The sequence below is a fragment of the Podarcis gaigeae genome (genome assembly GCF_964106915.1).
Source record: "Podarcis gaigeae genome assembly, chromosome: 2".
NCBI classification, from domain to species: Eukaryota; Metazoa; Chordata; class Lepidosauria; order Squamata; family Lacertidae; genus Podarcis; species Podarcis gaigeae.
In genome coordinates this window covers 116,635,193-116,655,487 of record NC_139679.1, presented here as the reverse complement: position 1 = coordinate 116,655,487, position 20,295 = coordinate 116,635,193, and the positions used below count along the sequence as shown (strand labels likewise).

At 47.7% G+C, this 20,295-nt stretch overlaps 3 protein-coding genes across 3 annotated transcripts; 1 reads left to right on the top strand and 2 right to left on the bottom strand.

The window, feature by feature from the left end:
* Positions 1-50: 50 nt before the first annotated feature.
* Positions 51-5,915, bottom strand: LOC310837479 (uncharacterized protein). The gene is made up of 4 exons (XM_083724122.1): positions 5,042-5,915; positions 2,876-3,597; positions 2,338-2,428; positions 51-1,048 (listed from the first exon to the last, which is right to left on the bottom strand). The coding sequence occupies exons 1-4, from the start codon at positions 5,217-5,219 to the stop codon at positions 168-170; spliced, it is 1,872 nt and encodes a 623-aa protein (XP_083580248.1). The 5' UTR covers positions 5,220-5,915; the 3' UTR covers positions 51-167.
* A 3,297-nt stretch (positions 5,916-9,212) lies between these two features.
* On the bottom strand, positions 9,213-12,989 carry LOC310837775 (uncharacterized protein). The gene is made up of 2 exons (XM_083724864.1): positions 11,285-12,989; positions 9,213-10,366 (listed from the first exon to the last, which is right to left on the bottom strand). Exons 1-2 carry the CDS (start codon positions 11,849-11,851, stop codon positions 9,665-9,667), a joined length of 1,269 nt encoding a protein of 422 aa, XP_083580990.1. The 5' UTR covers positions 11,852-12,989; the 3' UTR covers positions 9,213-9,664.
* Positions 12,990-13,702: 713 nt separating this feature from the next.
* Positions 13,703-19,489, top strand: LOC310837419 (uncharacterized protein). The gene is made up of 4 exons (XM_083723997.1): positions 13,703-13,907; positions 14,645-15,895; positions 16,313-16,445; positions 17,571-19,489. Exons 2-4 carry the CDS (start codon positions 15,098-15,100, stop codon positions 18,647-18,649), a joined length of 2,010 nt encoding a protein of 669 aa, XP_083580123.1. The 5' UTR covers positions 13,703-13,907; positions 14,645-15,097; the 3' UTR covers positions 18,650-19,489.
* The last annotated feature ends 806 nt before the right edge of the window (positions 19,490-20,295 follow it).

Here is a 20,295-nt window from a genome sequence, read left to right as displayed (position 1 = left end):
CCTTCTTACAGAAGACATCTTTTCCCCCAACAAGAAAAACAACAACCCTGTACAACCTACAGTTAATATTTATTCATCCAATTCTCCTGTGGCCATCTAGAACACTCAACAATATTATCTTTAATGCATAGTTAAAGGAAATGAAAGATTCTTAAAAAGACACGGCTTCAGCTTGGCTTCCTTTCCACGTGCAGCTTCTGATGTCGAAGAAGACCGCTGCGCCGCGTAAAACATTTCTGGCACTCGGAGCATTCGTAGGGCTTCACCCCCGTGTGGGTTCTCTCGTGCTGAATGAGGTACGACCTGCGGCTGAAGGTCTGCCCACAGTCCGAGCACTCGTAGGGCTTCTCCCCTGTGTGGATTCTCTCGTGTTCTGTAAGGACCGAGCTGTAGCTGAAGCTCTTCCCACACTCCGAACACGTATACGGTTTCTCTCCTGTGTGCATGCGCTGGTGTATGAGGAGGTGCGATTGCCTACTGAAGGTCCTCCCGCACTCCGAACATACGTGTTGGTTCGCTCTTGTCTGGATTTCCCGGGGCTGAGGAGCATCGTAAGGCTGAGGGAACCTTTTCCCAAAGTCCGACCAGATGGAGGGTTTCCCTCCCATGCGTTTCCTCTCAGGCATATTGAGGTGCAGCCTCAACTTGAGGCTCTTGCCCCATTCCGAGGATTTGTATGCCTTTTCTGCCGTTGGCAGTCTCTGCTTCTTGAGGAGATCAGAGCTCGGGAACAAGTTCTTCCCGCCATCCACACCCGCCTTCTTTCTTTTACGCCGGAGCAGTCCGTCCTGGAAGGCCCTCTTGTGTGAGCCTGTGTGAGCACCCTCATGGAGAAAGGATAGCTCTGCTGTCTTCCATGGATGGTTTTCTATGTGATTTTCTTGAACCTGCAAAACTCTGGGCATCAGTTCCATTTCAGGATCCAGAGGACTTTTCTCTTTGGTGTTTTCCCATGATCCTGTGGGGACATCTCCTTTCTTGGGTCCTTCTGGCAGAAGAGTCTCTTCATCCTTGGGCTCCTCTTTCACCTTCACTTGCCAGTCAACAGCTGGAAGAAAACAAGACACCTGTTAAATCGGTCACATGAAGGACACAAAGTGGAGTATGAACTGATCTATCCATCATAATTAAGAGGACAAGCTGACCACTCATTTAAATAAGAATATGTTGTTGTTGTTTAGTCATTTAGTCGTGTCCAACTCTTTGTGACCCCATGGACCAGAGCACACCAGGCACTCCTGTCTTCCACTGCCTCCCAGAGTTTGGTAGAAAAAAACCCTTCATGGATCACTGCCTTGCCGTGGCAAAGGGGCTTGAATAACTCAGAGAAGCTATGAGCTATGCTGTGCAGGGCCACCCAAGATGGACAGGTCGTAGTGGAGAGTTTTGACCAAACGTGATCCACCTTGAGCAGGACCCGGCAAGCCACTCCAGTATCCCTGCCAAGAAAACTCCATGGACAAAGACAACAGGCAAACAAGAACATAGATGTCAACAAAAATCACAAACAATCCTATACATTTTATCAGGGGTGTGGTGTCAGATAATTCCATCTAAAATGGAAAAGGGAGTGGAAGTTCCTATAATCTGGATATTCATTCAGGGCCAGGGACAAAAATTGTGCAGACAAATATGAGTGGTATTCACTATGATCAGTGCTATTTTTCTAGAAAAAGAGGTGCCAGAACTCATCATTACTGTTTCCTTGTTCTCTTATAATGGCAATGGCACCCAACTGAAGAGGTGTCAGAACTGAGTTCCAACTGAAAAAAAGCCCTAACTATAATACATATAGGGAGGTAAATATGGAAGAAAGCCTTCTTGCAAATATTTGGATCCCAAAACATTTAGGGCAGGCTTCCTCAACCTCGGCCCTTCAGATGTTTTGAGAATACAATTCCCATCATCCCTGACCACTGGTCCTGCTAGCTAGGGATCATGGGAGTTGTAGGTCAAAAACATCTAGAGGGCCGAAGTTGAGGAAGCCTGATTTAGGGCTTTAAATGCCCAAGCTGACACCTTGAAGTGGGCCTGGAAAATAACTGGCAAGCAGTGTAGTTGTTTTAAGACTTTGTTAGGAAGAAAAGTGTTTAAAAACAGGATTCCTCATCAACAACTCTGAAGTGGTACAGTACTGTATAGCCTTTCTACTGCCTCATTCAGGTACAACCGAGGAAAACAAATTTTTTAAAGGGGGAGGCGGGAATCTTGACCTCATACCTTATGTCAGTTTCCAAATCGGGAGTGTGGGCTTTAGGTGCTCTCTGAGTTTCACATAGGAGGAATGTGGAGCCCCTGCTACACCGCAAGCACATCAGATGCTCAGTAAATACTTGCCTGGGACAATGGTCTCTCCATCGCCTTCTTCTACAGCCTCCATGGAAAGCTTCAACGTGACAGTCTCTGACAGATGCTGCCCACATGGTGTCTGAAATGAAGGCCAGTGAATAATATATTTTCATTTTTTTTTTATTTACTTATTTCATATGCTGCTTGATTTTGTCTCTCTCTTTAAGCAAAAAAACCTCAAAGCAGTTTACCAAAAACAAAAAGGAACAATAAAATTATTAGTAAAAACAATTAAAAAGTTCAAAAAATGAAAAACCAGCAGTAAACTTGAAACACATACGCTTCCCTAGATAACTGGGAAGGCTTGTCTAAACAAAAATGTTTCTAGCAGGTGCAGAAAATTATAAAACGAAGGTGTCTGCTGGATAGCCATAGTTCCAATGTGTAGGTGCCACCACACTAAAAGACTGATTTTTACACACACACACACACACACACACACACACAAATGCAGATTGTATCACTTTTTTGTTAAGGGCTAATTTTTGAGAAAGTTGTGACCCTCAGGATGAAACAGTTTTCTCACCTGCTCTTTGTGGTTCTCAGACCACTTCAGCCTCAGGAGGAAATCCTCTGCAAGAGCCGCCGCCTGCTTGCCGGTCTCTGGCCCGCGTTCCTTGACCCAGCTCCGCATTTCCTCCGGGAGGATCATCAGGAACTGCTCCAGGACCACCATCTCCAGGATCTGCTCCTTGGTGTGTCTCTCCGGCTCCAGCCACTGACAGCAAAGTTCCCGGAGATGTCCAAGGGCCTCTTGGGGCCCCTCAGCCTCCCAATAGGAGAACCGCCGGAAACGCAAGCGCTGGGCCTCCAAGCCAGGAGGAATGCCCCCCTCTGCTAGGTGCCCAGAAAGATCCTCATGGGATTCTCCATTAACACCCGGCAACGTTTGGACCCTCCACTCTTCATGAGTCCACCATTTGGTGTCTGCAAATCCCTTTACGGAATATTTAAAATCCTTTGGGATCTTCCCCAAGTGAGGCCGTGGTGGCGGAGGATTTTCCCATCCTGGCCAAGCGGCAGCCACATCCTTTGGGAACCTACCCCGCAGAGCTTCCCAGCACTGTTGCAGCCCTCCATCTGGCTCCTGCTTAATTCTGTGTGCAGCTGCTTCCCCAGAAAGCTCTCCATTGGGCTCCACCTGGATGATGTGAATGTCCTTCTGCAGGGACTCCCCTGGTCCGAACTCTGCTGGATCCTCCTTTTCTGTTTTTACTCCAGGCATGCTTCCTTGCTTTGCACACGAAACTGGAAAACATCCAGCGCAATGTCAGTAACTGTGCAATTTATTAAAAAACGAACGCAAACCAGGTCTATCTCGATTTGAGATTCTAATTTCCCCAATTTTAAATTCATTTCTCCACATGATTTGTTCTTCAATTTCTGCAAATTCCTCTTTCTATGCATATCCCCACCACCGCAATTTCCCCAACATTTTTGCAAAGCAATCACAAAAAATATGCATTACTCTGCACAGTTTACCCCAGTACATGCAATTTTGTACACATTATCTGGCTGGAGAACAGCACTGAAAACTTAGGATAAATGTGATTTTTTGGGGGTGGGGTGGGGATGTTTTTCAGTTCTTTCTTTCGCTAATTAAGTAGGTTCCCATTTAAATGTGAACAGAACTGATTCCCCACCCCACCCCTAGATCTGAGAAATCTGTGGCCTTCAGATGCTGCTGGACTACAACTCCCATCATCCCTGGCTTATAAATAGTTCAAATAAACATTTCTTATATATAGCTAGCTACAAGGGCAAAACTGTTTGGGGGTATAAAATCATTGGTTTATTCCAAATAACCCACAGGAATATTCTGCTTTTCCAAATAACCAGGAAACACACTGGCTTCTTTCTTCCAAATGGTCATTTGAATACAAATAGGCAGAGAAATGTGAGACCAAAAGAAGATCAGTTGCTTTTACTGTTCAGTCTTTAGGGACCATCACCAAATGGACAATATACACCCCTTGCTGTTATAAGATTGATAAACACACTATCCTTCTGAGCAGCTGCTCGAGATTTGCAGGACTGATTTGCTTTAAAAATGACACCAGTTATTAGTACAGTGGACACTCGGGTTGCGAACATGATCCGTGCGGGATGCACGTTCGCAACCCGCAGTGTATGCAACCCGCATCTGCACCTCTGTGCATGCACTTCTGTGCATGTGCAAAGTGCGATTTAGCACTTCTGCGCATGCATGGCCACCAAAACCCGGAAGTAACCAGAGGTACGACTGTATTTGCAGTTTTTTAGGAACATCAGAAAAGCCCTCTTGGGTCTGGTCCTCTGGTCCAGCATCTCTTGCAGTGGTGAACTGGATCCCCCAAGGCAAAACCTACAAGCAGGATCCGAGCACAACAATGCTGTCCCCACTTCTGATTCCCCATAAAGTGGTATTCAGAGACCCATTGCTTCAGACGCTGGACATAGATTCAATGGAACAGAATCCAAAAATGATTCCTAAGCAGGGATGCAAGTGATGCAAGCCATAGCACAGTGCTATCAGCAGCTCAGGTCTACCACTCAAAGGCTGCGGTCAAAAAGGCACAGGCGAGAGGCTGTAAGTTGTCAACCCCAGCGCAGACTCTCGGTTTCCCTGCTTGCAACACTGCTGCTTCCCTCTCTCCAGCTATTTCTGGTTCTCCTGCTCTTCCTCTGGATCCGGGCCTTGCCTGAAACTCACCCTCTCCTGGGGGTCTTTGCATCACAGCTGCTGCTGCTGCTGCTGATGTCTTGGGGGCTTCCCAGATCTTCATAAAGCGGGGTGTGCGCGTGTGCACCCCAAAAGCCAGTCTCCCAAGCAAGGAGGAGAAGGGGCACAAAGCGGCTGCCTTCTTCACATCTGCCCTTCTCAAATTCATGCGCCTCTCTGCCAAGGAGAACTCGGTTCATTTAACCCTTTCCTTGTATTTCATTTTGTTATTGGTTTTTGGAAAAGGCAACTTGCCTCTTATATATAAAAGTGGACAGATTAAAAGGAGGAGGACATCAGGGGAGCCTGCTGGATCAGGCCAACGGTCCATCTAGGCCAGCATCCTGTTCTCAGAAGGTCTTATCCAGAACATTGGCGTAGCCCAGGGATGGCAGGGAGGGGCAGCTGCCCCCCTAAATCAATAAAAATCAATGAAAATACATAGCAAACTGAGGTTATGCCCCCTAACAAAAGGCTTGGCTACACTCATGATCCAGATCTCTGTGGAACCCCCCCCCCCCCCAAAGCAGGATCGCAGCACAAGAGCCTTCTCCTCTCCTATGGTTCTTAGTAACTGATATTCAGAAACATTTACTGCCTCGGACTGTGCATAGCCATCATGACTAATAGCCAGTCTTGCCCTCTGTGAATTTGTCTAATCCTCTTTTCAAGCCATCCCAGTTGGTGGTTGTCATGGCCTCCTGTGGCAGGGAGTTCCACAGGTGCTGCTTGAAGTATTTTCTTCCCTGGATAACCTTCAAGTTCTAGTATTAGGAGGGAGGGAGGAAAACTTTTCCCTATCCACTTTCTGCTTGCCAGATTCATGCAGGCAGGTTTCTCACATACATAGGAATCTGCTATATTATTCCAAGTCTGTCCATTGGTCCATCTAACTTAGTATTGTCTACACTGACTGGCAGCAGCTCCTCAAGTTTTGGGATCTCCCTCAGTCCTTGCTGGAGGTGTGGGGGCTGAACCTGGGATATTCTGCATGCAAAGCTACTGAGCTGCAGACCATCTCCACTTGGTCCCAAGTTGTTTAGGGCTCCATATACACAAATAACATAACATTTAACCTGGCTTAGTCACAAACTGGCAGCCCGTGCAGTTATTTCAGATCAGGCATTGTATGTGCCTGCCAGAACATCCCCCTTTGCCACCTAACTGCCGCTTTTGAAGAAGACTAAGGGGCAGCCCCAAACAGAACTCATTAGTCAAGTAAGCTACCGTATTTGGAGGTGGCCCCTATAGATGTGTGGCGACCTGTGGAATTCCATCTTGCGGCAACGTGGAAACAGGCCTTCTTCAAGACTGGCACCTGGTCTTTGCAAGGATCTCCCCTCTGCAATGCAGGTGCAAAGGCAATACAGCCAAACCCACTTTGAGCTTGTTTCCTCCCTTCTCCCTCCCAGTTCTTCTTCCTCGTGTGCCGTGACTTTTCAGATGGCAAGTACTGATTTTTGCAAGCTGCTCTTGAAGAGCCTTTGTGTTGCCAAAATAAATGCTGTAAACAAATAATACAACAGGCAGAACACCAGCACACTTGACATAAATAAAACACATTAAAAAAACAACAGGCACGACCTCCCGTCTATTCCTTATTTCAATTTCATATTAGTTATTGCCAATACACGCTTTTATCATCATTTAACTTTTTCTTAATATATCTTAACTCTTATATCTAACTTGCAGCTATTACTGAAGTTCCTCGAATGCTGCAACAGAGTTTAAACTACTATATTCTTTGGAGAGCCAGTGTGGTGTAGTGGTTAATAGCGGTAGTCTCGTAATCTGGGGAACCGGGTTCACGTCTCCGCTCCTCCACATGCAGCTGCTGGGTGACCTTGGGCCAGTCACACTTCTTTGAAGTCTCTCAGCCCCACTCACCTCACAGAGTGTTTGTTGTGGGGGAGGAAGGGAAAGGAGAATGTGAGCCGCTTTGAGAAAACTCTTCTTCCAAAGTCTTATTTGAAAACCTCCCATTTTGAGACAAATTCCTGTTTTGATTTATTCTTTATTTTTTCTGATAGTCTAATTTTCTGATAGTCTAATTGCTGCGATAAGAACTCTTGCTGCTGCTGTGGCGTATAAAAATATACCCTTCATTTTTTGTGGAATAGCCAAATCTGTAACTCCCAGGAGATAGGCCTGTTTTTTTTGTTAAAAGAGATCTTTAGCATTTTTTGCAGTTCTGAGTGAATACTCCCCCCAGAATACCTGTATTTTCTTACATAACCACTACATGTGGTAGAAAGTTCCTGAATTATCTCCGTATCTCCAGCAATTACCTGGCACATTTTTGTACATTTTCAAAAGTTTCCAGGGTGTTAATCAGTGTTGTATTGTTTGTGAAGAAAAAAAACAACAGGTACTATACACCCCCTGAAATAACAGGCAACTCCCTCCCAAACCAAGCAACCTCCCCCTGCCAACCCTGTGTATTACTGATTATTTTTTAAATCAAAATACAAAAGCGCAGAGGGGCAGGAGGCTTTGGTAGGAACCAGGTGTGTGTGAGGACTCCATGTTAGGGCTCTAACTATTACACCGCACTGGGTTCAAGTTGCATCCACCGCAATGCAATACAGGCAAGCTGTGTCTCTTGCTGAGACACAAACACCCTGACTTGAAGGCTGGGGACCTGGTGCCCTCAAGGTTGCAGGACTTCACTTCCCAACATCCATGTCCATTGGGCTGGCTGAGGCTGATGGGAAATGCAGACCAACCACAGCTAGAAGGCAACACAGCAGCTTCTCTGTTCCTCACATGGCAGGACCTGATGCCCCTGAGGTTTCAGTGCCCTGAAGAATCCTGGGGTCTGTAGTTTGCTAAGGGTGCTGGGAATTGTAGCTCTGTGATGAGTAATCTACAGCTACTAGGATTTTCTGGAGGGAGGGGGGAGAACCATGTTTGTAAAATGTGCTTTAAATATACGGTGTGGAAGCAACCTTAAGATTTTTCTGTATTTTCTACAGATTTTGCATTTTCAGGTAACCAGCTTGCTATTATTTCCACGAGTCCGTAGCCTGAGATATGGAAGTAAATAAAAGAAAATAAAAACACAAAAAATCATATGCTTTATAGGAGAGACAGCAAGAAAATGAGGGGGGTAAAGTGTTTCTGATGTTTTATTACAGGGGAGCTACACCACCATCACGGCATGATTTTTGACTGGTCGACACAGCTCTTTGCCCAAAGCTTTGGTTTCCTTTCCTTCTGCACAGCTTTCCCTCCTGCTTTGCCCTCAGATAACCATCTATTCAAAGTGGTTAGCATTACAGCACGCTAATAAATTTCCCACCTTTTCTCTGGAGCTGACCAAGGAATCAGAGCCCTGGCTCCAGCTGGGAGGGCAAGAAATGGAAGTGAGCTGCTCCACATCTTGTATTCACTCCTGGGGAAAATCCTTAGGAGAAACTTAGGTTGCGATCCCATGTAGGGAACACTGGGACTTCTGAGTAAACCTGCAGAGAATCATGCTGTTAATGTGAACACAAAAATAAATAAATGTGGTTGCAATATATTTGTGTTTGTGTGTGTTTTATGATGAAATTTTGTAATGTTGTTAAGATTGCTTCAGGCTTCTATGTATATTTTAAGTATGTACCTTTTGTGGGGGAGTGGTATGTACACATTCTATTACCTCAGGGTGTGTTCTCCCTTGGTAACATAACCTAGGTATGAGGAACATCTGAGCAAATCCAGTTCTCAGATTTAGCAACCTCCTTTCTGCCCCATCTCCAAATTCAGGAACTACATGTTCAGCAGCAAAAGCAGGGCTGCCAACCCCATCTGCCTCTTTCCCTCCACAACACTGTCCAATCAGGTGTGGGGAACCTTTGGCCTTCCAGGTGTTGTTGAACTACAACTCCCATCAGCCCCGGCAAGTGCGGCCAGGGGCCAAGGACAATGGCAACTGTAGTTCAGCAACATCTGGAGGGCAAAGGGTTCCCCACACCTGCTCAAACACCACCTCACCCAGGGTGTTGCTAGGTGGGCTTGCTGGTAAAGTGGGGGGAAACAGGAAATGGTCCCTTAGAAAAGTGGTGGTGGTGGTAGGGAAAGGGATTAAGCACCCCTGCTTTTTAACTGCTACTTCTCCCGTACAAAGAGCCTTCTCCCCACTGCTTCATTACACACTGGCAGATAATGGAGCTGGGAATCCTTAAAAAAATGTTCTTACTGTTTATTTTTTAAAAATACTTACAAACTGCCATTCCCCAAAGTTTCACAGCAGGGAACGACCATAAAAATGACTGCAATAAAAACAGAAACAGGGCAAGAGTAGTGACTTGCATAAAATTCATAGCTTTGCCAACTGAGACACATAAAGTGAATTCGCAAAACTGTTTGTTGTGGTGACCACAGACATGGAGTTCCACTTCACCATATATATAGGCTGTGTTATGAGGTAATTTTACCTCAGGACATGATCAGAAACATCACACGGTGTAGGGGCAAAAGTCACCTCACAACAAGGTTTCGGAAGATGGTTTACTGGAGCTGTCTGTGGTAGATCCCCAGCTTCTCGGAGCAAAGATTGCTTTGAACTGAACTGAAGTGTGCATTTCGAAACTTTTGTGTTTTTCTTTCATCCAAGGGCTCCATGAGGAGTTAGGAATTGCTCATGAAGTAGCTTGCCAGAGCTTCCCTCACCAGGCTCCCATCCCGTGCATCCTCTGGGGACGTTGGGAGCCTCAGGTGTCCCTCAGGGGCCTGGTCCCACACGCCATCTTGGGCCCAAGGCCCGTCCACCAAAGCATGTCCCCGATTCTCGCAAATATTGTGGAGCACGACGGACCCCACCACCACGGGGATAATGTTCTCTTCGGCCACCTCCAAGCGGGTGGCCAGGCACCTCCACCGTCCCTTCAGCCGCCCAAAGGCCTCTTCGGCCACCTTCTTGCAGTCACTTAGGCGGGAGTTGAAATGTTCTTGGCGGGGGCTGAGGTTACCAGTGAAGGGCTTCATGAGCCACTTCTTCAAGGGATAGGATGCGTCGCCCAAGATGAGCGGGGGGATCTCCACGTTGCCAATGGTCATTGAATGAGTCCCAGGTACAAACGACCCTTGGTCCATCGCCTCACACAGGGCTAGGTTTCGGAAGAAGGAGGCGTCCTTATCTTTACCGCACCAGCTGAGTTCGATGTCAATGAAACGGCCCTTGTGGTCCACCGTGCCTTGCATTGACATAGGGAAGAACCCCTTTTGGCTGATGTTGGTCCCCTTTCGGACAGTGCAGATGATGGGGATGTGGGTCCTGTCCATGACCCCCACACAGCTGGGAAACCCCATTTCCTCAAATCCTGCCATGACCTTTCAAAACAAAAAGATGGAAGAATTATGTATGGTAGGTGAGGAACTACCAAAATAAAATAAAAGACTATTTATGTATGCAACGACGGCAGCAAGAATGCTTCTAGCCCAGAGATGGAAAGAAAGAAGTACCGACCAGAGAAGAGTGCGGACCATATACTTGAAAGACAACTGTAGACAGTTGAAATCATTGGCAGGAATACAATGACAGTTGTAAAGTGAAATGAACTTTGGTTACTGTGATTATATAATAGATAGATAATGGTAAAAGATGCAGGGAAAAAAGAAAAAGAAAAAAAATCTTTAGAATGGAACCCAAGGAAGGAGGGAAGGAGGTTGGAAGATTCGAAAGAACCTTCAAATCTTTTTGTTTTGGAATGGTTATCGTTGTTGTGTATAACTTTATGTAAAACTAATAAAAATCTTTATAAAACAGAAAAGAAAAGGAATAGTAGAAAGAGAGAGAGAGAAATGTCAACACAACAATAAATAAACAAATAGAACAAGAAGAACCTATGTTTAAAGAAGACTGGAAAGCGTTTATTGAATAGATGGGAAATAATTGTGTGCAGCTAAAAAGGCTGGCAGCATTAAGATATATTCAACAGTAAATAAGTTTTGATAGGTGCAATAATGGAATACTGAATGGTATAGTTTTTGTAAAACATGCAGGGGTTTATGATATCTAAAGTGAACCATGGAAAGAGAAGAAAGGAAGTCATTGAGTATCTTAAGGGTGTAACATGAGTATTTTAAATTGTAAAACAGAAAATTTAATAATTCACACACACACACACACACACACACACACACACACACAATAAACAAACAAAGTAGTAGTAGTAGTAGTAGTAGTAGTAGTAGTAACAAAGGGAGGGGGAAATTCAAGTACATAAATGAAGATAAAACTACCATCACCTCTTTGGGGTCCTCGAGGGCCACCACCTTCCTGAAGAGCAGCTTCTCGATGGCCAGGCACACCTCGATGAAGACCTCCCCGACGGTGGAGCGCCCCACGCCGAAGTGCGCGGCCACGGAGCGGTAGCACTCGGTGGTGGCCAGCTTCCAGAGGGCGATGCCCACGCGCTTCTCCACGCTCAGCGGCGCCCGCATGGTGGTGGTCTGGCGCTGCAGCTCCGGCCGCAGCTCCTCGCACAGCGCCAGGAAGGTGTCCTTGGTCATGCGGAAGCCCTGCAGCCACTGGCTGGGCTGCCACGTCTCCAGCACCACGCGCTCCCACCAGTCCTGGCTGACCTGGCGCGACCAGAAGCGGTGCGGCCCGGCGTGGAGCTCCTCGGCCACCAGGCGCGCCTCGCTGTCCGGACACGCGTCGGGCAGCAGCTGGTGCAGCAGCGAGACGTGGTTGGCCATCACGCGGCGCATCGTCCGCCGGGCGCGGGCAGCCACGCCGCCCCGCTGCAAGTGCAGGCGCACCAGGTTGTGCGTGGCCAGGATCACCAGCACGATGGCCTCCAGGTTCTCCATTCTCACGAGAATTCGCGCAATCGTTTATTTGGATGGTGATGACAGAATCGAGGGCAGCTGCGCTGGGTAGCTCGGTCAGTAGAGCAGGAAGCGCTTGATCTCAGGGTTGCGGGTTCAAGCCCCACAGTGGGCAAAAGATGCCTGCATTGTCAGGGGTTGGACTGGATGACCCTAGGGGGTCCCTTCCAAAATTGCAATTCAATGATTCCCCTTCCAGTTTTTTGCGACGACTTGCACAAGCTTCTCCAAAACGGCTCAAAATGGCCCAAAGCACTTCAAAGCAAGCATCGCGGGCAGAAAAGCCTGCAGAAATGTTGATATAAGAAGAAGAAGCGGGTTGTTTTGCACCCTGCCGGAATGGCTGAAAGCGGCCTACGAGTAGATTTAAAAAGACGACTAAAAAAAGAGAGAGAGAACTCGGAAGAAGAAGAAAAGGGTCGTAAAATGCCGCGGCGAAGTCAATCCATGCCGAATTCTGGAATTTTTGGCATTTTGCAATTCGCAAAGTCAAACTTCCAAGGCGGAAACGCAGCAAGGGAAAGGCCGGAGGTTTCGGCTGCAGCGCGACGTCAGCCCTCGCAGCAGATCGTGGAAACCAACGTTGCAAACTGATTTTCCTTCAAGGAAAAAAAAAGAATAAAAATAAAGCGGGGTGCAATCCAAGCATTTGTTTAAAATCAGAAGATCGCGAGGCTGCAGCGAAGCTCGTCCTCTTCGCTCCCCCCCCCCCCTTCCCGGGAGCCTCCCTCCCGCTTCTCTCTCTGGGCGTGCTTCCCCTTCTTCTCCCCCGTTGCCAATGTCTAGCTAAAAGCTATCGAGAGCCTAAAGGGTTAAAGCGACAGAGCTCCCCCTCCGACTAGACGGTGCCCACGATTCAAGGGGAAAGCGCGTCTCCACGGCAGGTGCCGGTGCGCGTGCGTGCGTGTATTGGGCTGTCATTCGCCTAGGTTCCACTAGGGGGCGCCTTCTGCAAAGAGTCCCTATGGGCTGTGAAGAAGGATATCCCAGAAAGTGGGAGAGGAATCACATCAACCCCAGGAGGGATTGAAGATGGTGGAAGAGCCCCCAACTCAAAGTATTGGCTTATTTTATTGAGTTGAGATCCCACCACCCTTCCATTTTAGGGATACACACAGACACGCGTACGTAAAGGTTAAAACCACCGAGTTCCTTTCCGATTCCTGGAGAGACCACGATACAGAGTCACGGGAATGTAGTTTAAAACACCAAGGGCTACAGTTTTCATGTTGTTCAAATGGCAATTCCGAATGCATGGGAACCCGTGCGGAGAGCGTGTCTCTGTGGCACTTTGGCTTTGAAATCATCTCGCTCCCTAAACACACGCAAAATAAAATCAAGTTTCTAGCAATTGTGGAACCTGAGATACGAGGCAAAATGTACGGGCACTGTTCTCATTTTGTGGGATGAGAAATTGGCCGGCTTCCCCTTTTCAGTACTGCCTCCACCCTCCAAAATCACTGCAGATGCCCCTTGAGCACTCACTGCTTCTTCACCCGAAGCTGTTTCCAGACTGCGAATATTTTGCAGTGTGTGGAAGGGGAAATTCAATTACACACCTGCAAATTCAGGGTGCACAATTAAATTTGGATTTGGCGCTGTTCAGCAACAATCCTACTCACCCCCCGGCAGATATTTTTACAATAAGGAAATTGAGTGCAAAACATACTGGGATGTGTGGGGATAACGCGTTGACCCGACGGCGAATGACAGGCAGAAATTCAACCCTTTTTAGCCACCTTCAAATTGAGGGCTCTGCTTGGGAACCTGAAATGAAGGTTGGGTGGAACTCTTGGCTTTTCCCCAATGCATTTTTTTTGCAGTGAATAGATTACAGTATCTGAAAATTCACTTCCTGCCCAAACACCCACATCACTAACCCCCCACTTGACACCCCCCCCCCCGCTTCACCTCTGGTGGCAAACTGCCTTTTGAATTACCTCTCTTTTTAAAGCTTGGAGGAAGACACAGGAGAGCTGCAAGGAGCAGATTTCTTCTGCCAGGAGGATAAGTGCAGCTGTCAAGTCTGCAGGGAAAGGTGAATTTAAAGGGGGAAATTGTTGGTAAGAAGGAGCGAGGCAGTGGCAGCAAGATCAGGGAGGGAATAAAACTGCAGGAGGGGCCGGGTGGACCGAAGCAGGGCTGAGGAAACCCAATATTGTCTACTCTCCAGCGGGTCTCCAGAGGTTCAGACAGCAGCTTTCCCTACCCTGTCTGGAGACTCCCGGGACTGAACCTGGGATTGCATGAAAAGCAGATGCTCTACCGTTGAGCTACAGCCTGCTTCTTAGAAACATTGGTCCATCTACCTTTTGTTGTCCACACTGACTGGCAGCAGCTCTCCAGGCCCTCAGGCAGCCCTACCTGGGGATGTCAGAGGTTGTACTTGGGACCTTATGCATGTAAGCTGAGCCCCACACCACCGAGCTGAAGAACACAGGGCTCTGCCTTTTACAGAGTCAGAAAATTACCCCTTCTATCACAGTATTGTCCACACTGACTGGCAGCAGCTCTCCAGGGTTTCGGACAAGAGACATCTCCCAGCAGTACCTGGGGACGGAACCTGGGACCTTCTGCATATACCACTGAGCTGCCCTGCACTTCCCAGTTTATCCTCTCTTCCAAATCTTAAAACAAATAATAAAGCAAACATACCCATAGGAGTGATTGCGGAAAAGTTGAGAGGTGACACAGTTATATACTTTGGGAGGTTGCTATAGAGCAGAGGTGGATTAGCTTGAGGCTTATGTGACCTACTTTGTTTCCCCCCACTAGATTCCCCAAGACCCACTCACTGGAGCCAAGTGTGAAAAAGAATTCTGAGCCTATCCATCACCACACGAAAAGACTCGCTGCCGGCAATTCCCTGGAATTTGCAATTCTAGAGACCAGGAATGTCTGGACTGTGGCTGCATTAAAATTGATTGTTCTGAGTGAGGTGGAAAGCTCATTTCTGAACATTATGATAATTAACAATTAGTCGCTGTTCTCAGAAGGGTGACTGCAAGGCAACTTGCAAAAAGGATATTCTCTTGTGCATCTATTTCTCTCTTCCTCCCACCTCCCTCAAAATTCCTTTTAGCAGAAATACCAGTCTGCAACACCATTGGTCTTCTATGCTTTCTTGGAGGACTCATTTACAGAGAGATTCATGGACCTTGAGGAGTGACTTTAGATGAAGAAAGCTCTTCAGAGGCTGGATGATCTTCGTGACATTTGAACAGTTCAATGGAGACCTTGAGAGTGGAGGTGAACATGTCTGTGGATGAAGGGGCAGCAAAGGCCCCAGGATTGCAGAAGGGAGAGCAAAACACTCCTACCATCAAATTGTGGACAGATCTGGGGGGAACAAAAGCCCCACAGCTTGTATGCATCAAGGGGATTGGAGAATCACAAGCTACGGTCTATCCACGGCAGGTGAAACGTGAACCAGAAGAGGAGCTTCAGGAACGCTGGGAAGCCCAGTGGCAGGAGTTCCTTAAGACGTTGCAGGCCCCTCACTCAGGATGGGGGAATCATCAGGTATCAGAGGGGCCCTCCCCATGGGAGGATGCTAAGGCCTTCCTGGCCTCCTTTGAGCAAGTAGCCTCAGCCTGTCGGTGGCCTCTGGACAAGTGGGTGACCCTGCTCTTGCCGGCCCTCAGCGGAGAGGCCCAGCAGGCCTTCAACAGCCTCAGTGCCCAGGACAGGGGAGACTACGGGAAGGTGAAGGCGGCCATCTTGCAAGGGGAGTCCACCTTGAGGGAGAAGCAGCGCCAGCACTTCAGGCAGTTCTGCTACCAGGAAGTGGAGGGGCCCAGAGGCGTTTACGGCCGGCTGAGGGAACTTTGCCGCCAGTGGCTGAGAGCGGAGAGACACACCAAGGAGGAGATCTTGGAGCTGCTGATCCTGGAGCAGTTCCTGACCGTCCTGCCCCAGGAAATGCAGAGCTGGGTGAGGGAAAAGGGCCCAGAGACCTGTGCCCAGGCGGTGGTTCTGGCAGAGAATTTCCTGCTACAGCAGAACACGGTGAAACAGGAAGGAGAGGTGAGGGGTGTTCAATGCTGGTCATTCTGGTGGTCCTGGAATGTGGATTCAGGAGAGAGCTGATGCTTTAACATTTGTCCTTTTTGACCAACAATTCTGTGGTCCCCTGTTGTCTTAGTGTGTCACTGTCCCAGAAAAGACACCCATCCTCTCTGATTTTAATGGCTTAGCAAGAGAGGGCAGGAGATAGATTATTGTGACGAGATAAGAGCAGCACTAGCTTCTTCTGCTTTGTGCCACAGTATCCCACCTAGGAGAGGAATGCATCCCAGGCCAGCCCACCTGGCTGTGGCCCTGCAGGTGTCTCCATGTCTCGTGCCTGGGGTCCAGAAATCTAGAGCTGAGAAGATGGGAAGTACTAGCAGATCTGGGAGCATCTTCTCCTGTCCTGAATGGTTTTTCTCACTGCTCTTTCAGGGACTGTGGCCCTTGAGTGTGGGACTGGCTGTGAATCCCTCCGAGGCAGGCTTGGCTCCACCACCAGAGGCCTGGGAAAGGCAGCCTTTCAAGGAGCTCAAGCAGGAGCAAGATAAAGAGGCAAGCTTGTTTGGTAAGGACTCATTGCAATCTAATTGCTGAATGTTAAAACGCTGGGGGTGAAGACTCATTCCTATTTCTGTAGCAGAGTCCCTGTCTCCAGCATTCTAGAGCTGCCTGATGAGCATAAAAGGGGAGCTTTTAAATGAGTGACCAGAATTTGATGCCTTTGTTAATCTGGGCCATGACTCAGTGGCAGAATTTCTGCTTTACATCAGAAGTTCTCCGGTTCAGTTCCCAGCATCGCTACGTAACACAAGCTAGCTATGCAAGTGTTTGGATTTTGTTCATATTAAGGTCTTCTTTTCTGAAATAAAAATGGCTTCAGTTTAGATTATACAGTCATACCTCGGGTTACAGACGCTTCAGGTTGTGCGTTTTCAGGTTACGCACCGTGCCAAACCCGGAAGTACCGGAACGGGTTACTTCTGGGTTTTGGCGCTCGCACATGCGCAAAAGTGCTAAATCGCGCTTTGCGCATGCGCAGAAGTGCCGAATTGCGACGCATGCGTGCGTGCGACGCATGCGTGCGCAGACGCGGCACTATGCAAACACTGCGGGTTGCGAACGTGCCTCCTGCATGGATCACGTTCACAACTCGAGCGTCCACTGTAGAACCCTTTGTAATAATAGTCCATACATCCTTCCCTTCTTAGTATGTTGTGTTATTGACTCAGTAAATCACATACTTCTTTACTGGCAATTGTGACAACTTACAATTTTTAAATCAATTTTTATTCCATTTATTCCCCTGTAACCTGTTGTTGTGATTATTACTTCAATTTATATACTCCCCATTATCAAAAGACCCTAGGGCGATGTACAACATTAAGAACACATTTTACAGAACATCAATAATAAAAGCATTATTAAAACTCAATAAAAAGCATAACAACAGACAGCATAATACTAAAAGAAACATAATAGTAGGCCCCCCTCTCCCTGGTTTAACAGGCCACAGATTATTTAAAGGCCAGATCCCTGGGTAAAGATGAATGGTTTTTCTGGTGCCTAAAGACAAATAATGATGTTGCCAGGTGAGCCTTTCTGGAGAGAGCATTCCACAGTCAGGGAGTCATTATTAAAATGCAATAAACAATTACTTATACAAGACATGTGACTCTGCTTATTCCTGTAGGTGACGGGCAGGTATATGAGAACCAACTTGATAATCTTCAGCAGGGTGATTCTGAGGAACCAGCAGATGCATCACTGCAAGGAGATGACATCTTCCGTTATTGCAAAGAGGGAAAAAGCCTTGGGAGTCAGGAGGGACTGGAGAGCAAGTGGAGAACCAAACCTGAGAAGTGCTCAGAGGAAGCCGTTCCTGTCCATGAAGGTAACATAGATCAGGAGGAAACTGGAGCCCACCCCAAAATCCACCGCTGTCATTGTGGAAAAAGTTTCCGTTGGAGCTCGAATTTCAGGGTCCATGAGAGAATCCACACTGGAGAGAAGCCATATAAATGTGCCGAATGTGGGATGAGTTTCCGTAAATCTGCACAGCTCAAGGCCCACGAGGGAATCCACACTGGGGAGGTGCCCTTCCGGTGTTCCATGTGCCAGAAGAGTTTTACAAGTGGCTCAAACCTCGTTGCCCACGAGAGGATTCACACTGGAGAGAAACCGTACAGGTGTACGCACTGTGGGAAAAGTTTCCGCCAGAAAGGCACCCTCACGACACACGAGAAAATCCACATCGGAGAGAAACCTTTCAAATGCTCGATCTGCGGGAAGAATTTCCGTCAGAAGGGCACGTTGACGACGCACGAAAAGATCCACCTGGGACAGAAGCCATATAAGTGCTCCGAGTGTGGGAAGAACTTCCGGACCTCTGCGGACCTGAGGGTCCATGAAAGGATTCACACTGGAGTGAAACCATATCAGTGTGCCGTGTGCCAAAAAAGTTTCACCGACGGCTCAAACCTCATTACCCATGAGCGAATCCACACGGGAGTGAAACCATATCGGTGTGGGTGCTGTGGGAAGAGCTTCTGTCAGAAGTCAGGCCTTATAACACACGAACGAGTTCACACCGGGGTCCTCCCTTACAAGCGCCCGGCTTGTCAGAAGGGTTTCGCTGGTGGCGCAAGTGGAAGTTCGTGTCAGGAAACGAATCCCGGAGACAAATTGCATATGAGTGCTGATTGTGGGGAGGGCTTCAGTGACATAGGGCATGTGAGAAGAGAAGAGCCAAATATCAGAGAACAGCCGTAGGGGCTATTGGAAAAGAGTGCGGATGGAGCACCATCCTTCTGACACTAGAGAGAATCCAGAACGCAGGGAAGTCATTTGTGTTGACAGGGGTGGGGAACCTGTGGCCCTGCAGATACTGCTGAACTACAAATCCCATCATCCATGCCAACTGGGTGTGGTGGGAGTTGGAGTCCTGCAACATCCAAAGGACCACAGGTTCCTCACTACTATGTTAAGGCTTTGTTAAAGGGTTAGGTCAGCCTTCCCAACCCAGCACTCTGTAGATTAAACTCCATTCAGCCCCAGCAACCATGGGCAAGAGTTGGGGATGATGGGAGTTGTGATCCAAGAACTTATAGAGGGCACCAGGCTGTGGAGGCCTGGCCAGTAAGGCAGGGTTGGGAAATCTGTGGCCATTTAGATGGTGCTAGACTACAGACTTCCCTCTGCCCCAGCCAATAGTCAGAGGTGGCCTGGAGAGCCTTCCTGCCACAAGTATTTGGAGCTCGGCTATGAGATAAGTTGCATCAGTGCTCTGACTTTGGAAGAAGCTCCCAATGGACAGCTGATGCTGAGGAAGCCTGAAGATGAGCATCTGATCTTCATAAAACTCAATGTGAATCCCCAAAGATTTGGAGCCCTTAAACCCACACAGAGTGGGTCTGCTTTAGTCAGACTACAGAATTTGCTGAATGTTTACACATAAAGAGAGGAACTTTTATATTAAAGAAAGTGACTAAAGTTCAGTGAGAGGCTTGCATGCTAGTAATAGGACAACGTACGATACTTTTGGTAGGACTGGGAAGAAGTGTTGACTGTAACTAACATTTATTATCGTCTTAATAGGGAATTGTGTGCAATGAACTTCCTTCTGCCTGTCTTGGCTTGGGGCGGGGGGCGAAGATCCCTTCCACTAGGAGCCTGTGCAAGTGGTAGGAGCCATAGAACACTTACATCCACCCAGTCACAGACTAGACCTGAATTGGGAACGGTACCCATGGAGGCTGGCCAGTTAAGGCAAATGGGGCCCACTAGTCTCAGTTTGCCCTCAACCAGCTGTCACCAACCCACCTTCCTTATTACAGCCGGCCCAGTGGATAGCCCTGGCTGTCAGCTCCCTCCTCCTTAGTTTCATTGTTGTGAATATTGAACTCAGCAAGGAGGAGGACAAAGCAAAGCTAGAATTAATTGGCTGGGCCAGTCATTGTCTCTGGTGCCACCTAGTGTTGGGCTCCCTGCTTCCTGCCCCACCAGTCCCAATGAATGCCAGCCACTACCAACCAGTATTTTTTCATAACCTATTAGGATTTAGGGGTGAGCACCATAGCTGTCAACTTTTCTCTTTTCTTGCGAGGAATCCTATTCTGAATAAGGGAATAAGGGAATAAGTTGACAGCTATGGTGAGCACTGAGGTGGCAAATTTCGCTTATAAAACCAAATTGTTTAGGGTGATTAAAAACAGAAAGGGACTGTGAAGAGCTTGAAAATTATTGATCCAAACTGGGATCAATATACACTGATGGAATCTGAGCTGTCTGTGACTGGCAAGGAATGGGACCTTGAGGTCGTGGTGGAAAGTTCAACGAAAATGCCAACCTAGAGTGAAAAAAAGGTAAATTCTATGCTAGGAATTATTAGGAAAGAAATTGAAAATAAAACTGCCAAT

Excerpts from the sequence above, each read along its gene's own strand:
- LOC310837479 (XM_083724122.1), bottom strand. The coding sequence starts at position 5,219 with ATGAATTTGAGAAGGGCAGATGTGAAGAAGGCAGCCGCTTTGTGCCCC. Across the intron at positions 3,598-5,041 it reads GCAAAGACCCCCAGGAGAGG|TTTCGTGTGCAAAGCAAGGA; the intron begins GTGAGTTTCAGG and ends GATGTTTTCCAG. Across the intron at positions 1,049-2,337 it reads TGGAGAGACCATTGTCCCAG|CTGTTGACTGGCAAGTGAAG; the intron begins GCAAGTATTTAC and ends GTTTTCTTCCAG.
- LOC310837775 (XM_083724864.1), bottom strand. The coding sequence starts at position 11,851 with ATGGAGAACCTGGAGGCCATCGTGCTGGTGATCCTGGCCACGCACAAC. Across the intron at positions 10,367-11,284 it reads CCCTCGAGGACCCCAAAGAG|GTCATGGCAGGATTTGAGGA; the intron begins GTGATGGTAGTT and ends TTGTTTTGAAAG.
- LOC310837419 (XM_083723997.1), top strand. The coding sequence starts at position 15,098 with ATGGAGACCTTGAGAGTGGAGGTGAACATGTCTGTGGATGAAGGGGCA. Across the intron at positions 15,896-16,312 it reads CGGTGAAACAGGAAGGAGAG|GGACTGTGGCCCTTGAGTGT; the intron begins GTGAGGGGTGTT and ends CTGCTCTTTCAG. Across the intron at positions 16,446-17,570 it reads TAAAGAGGCAAGCTTGTTTG|GTGACGGGCAGGTATATGAG; the intron begins GTAAGGACTCAT and ends TTATTCCTGTAG.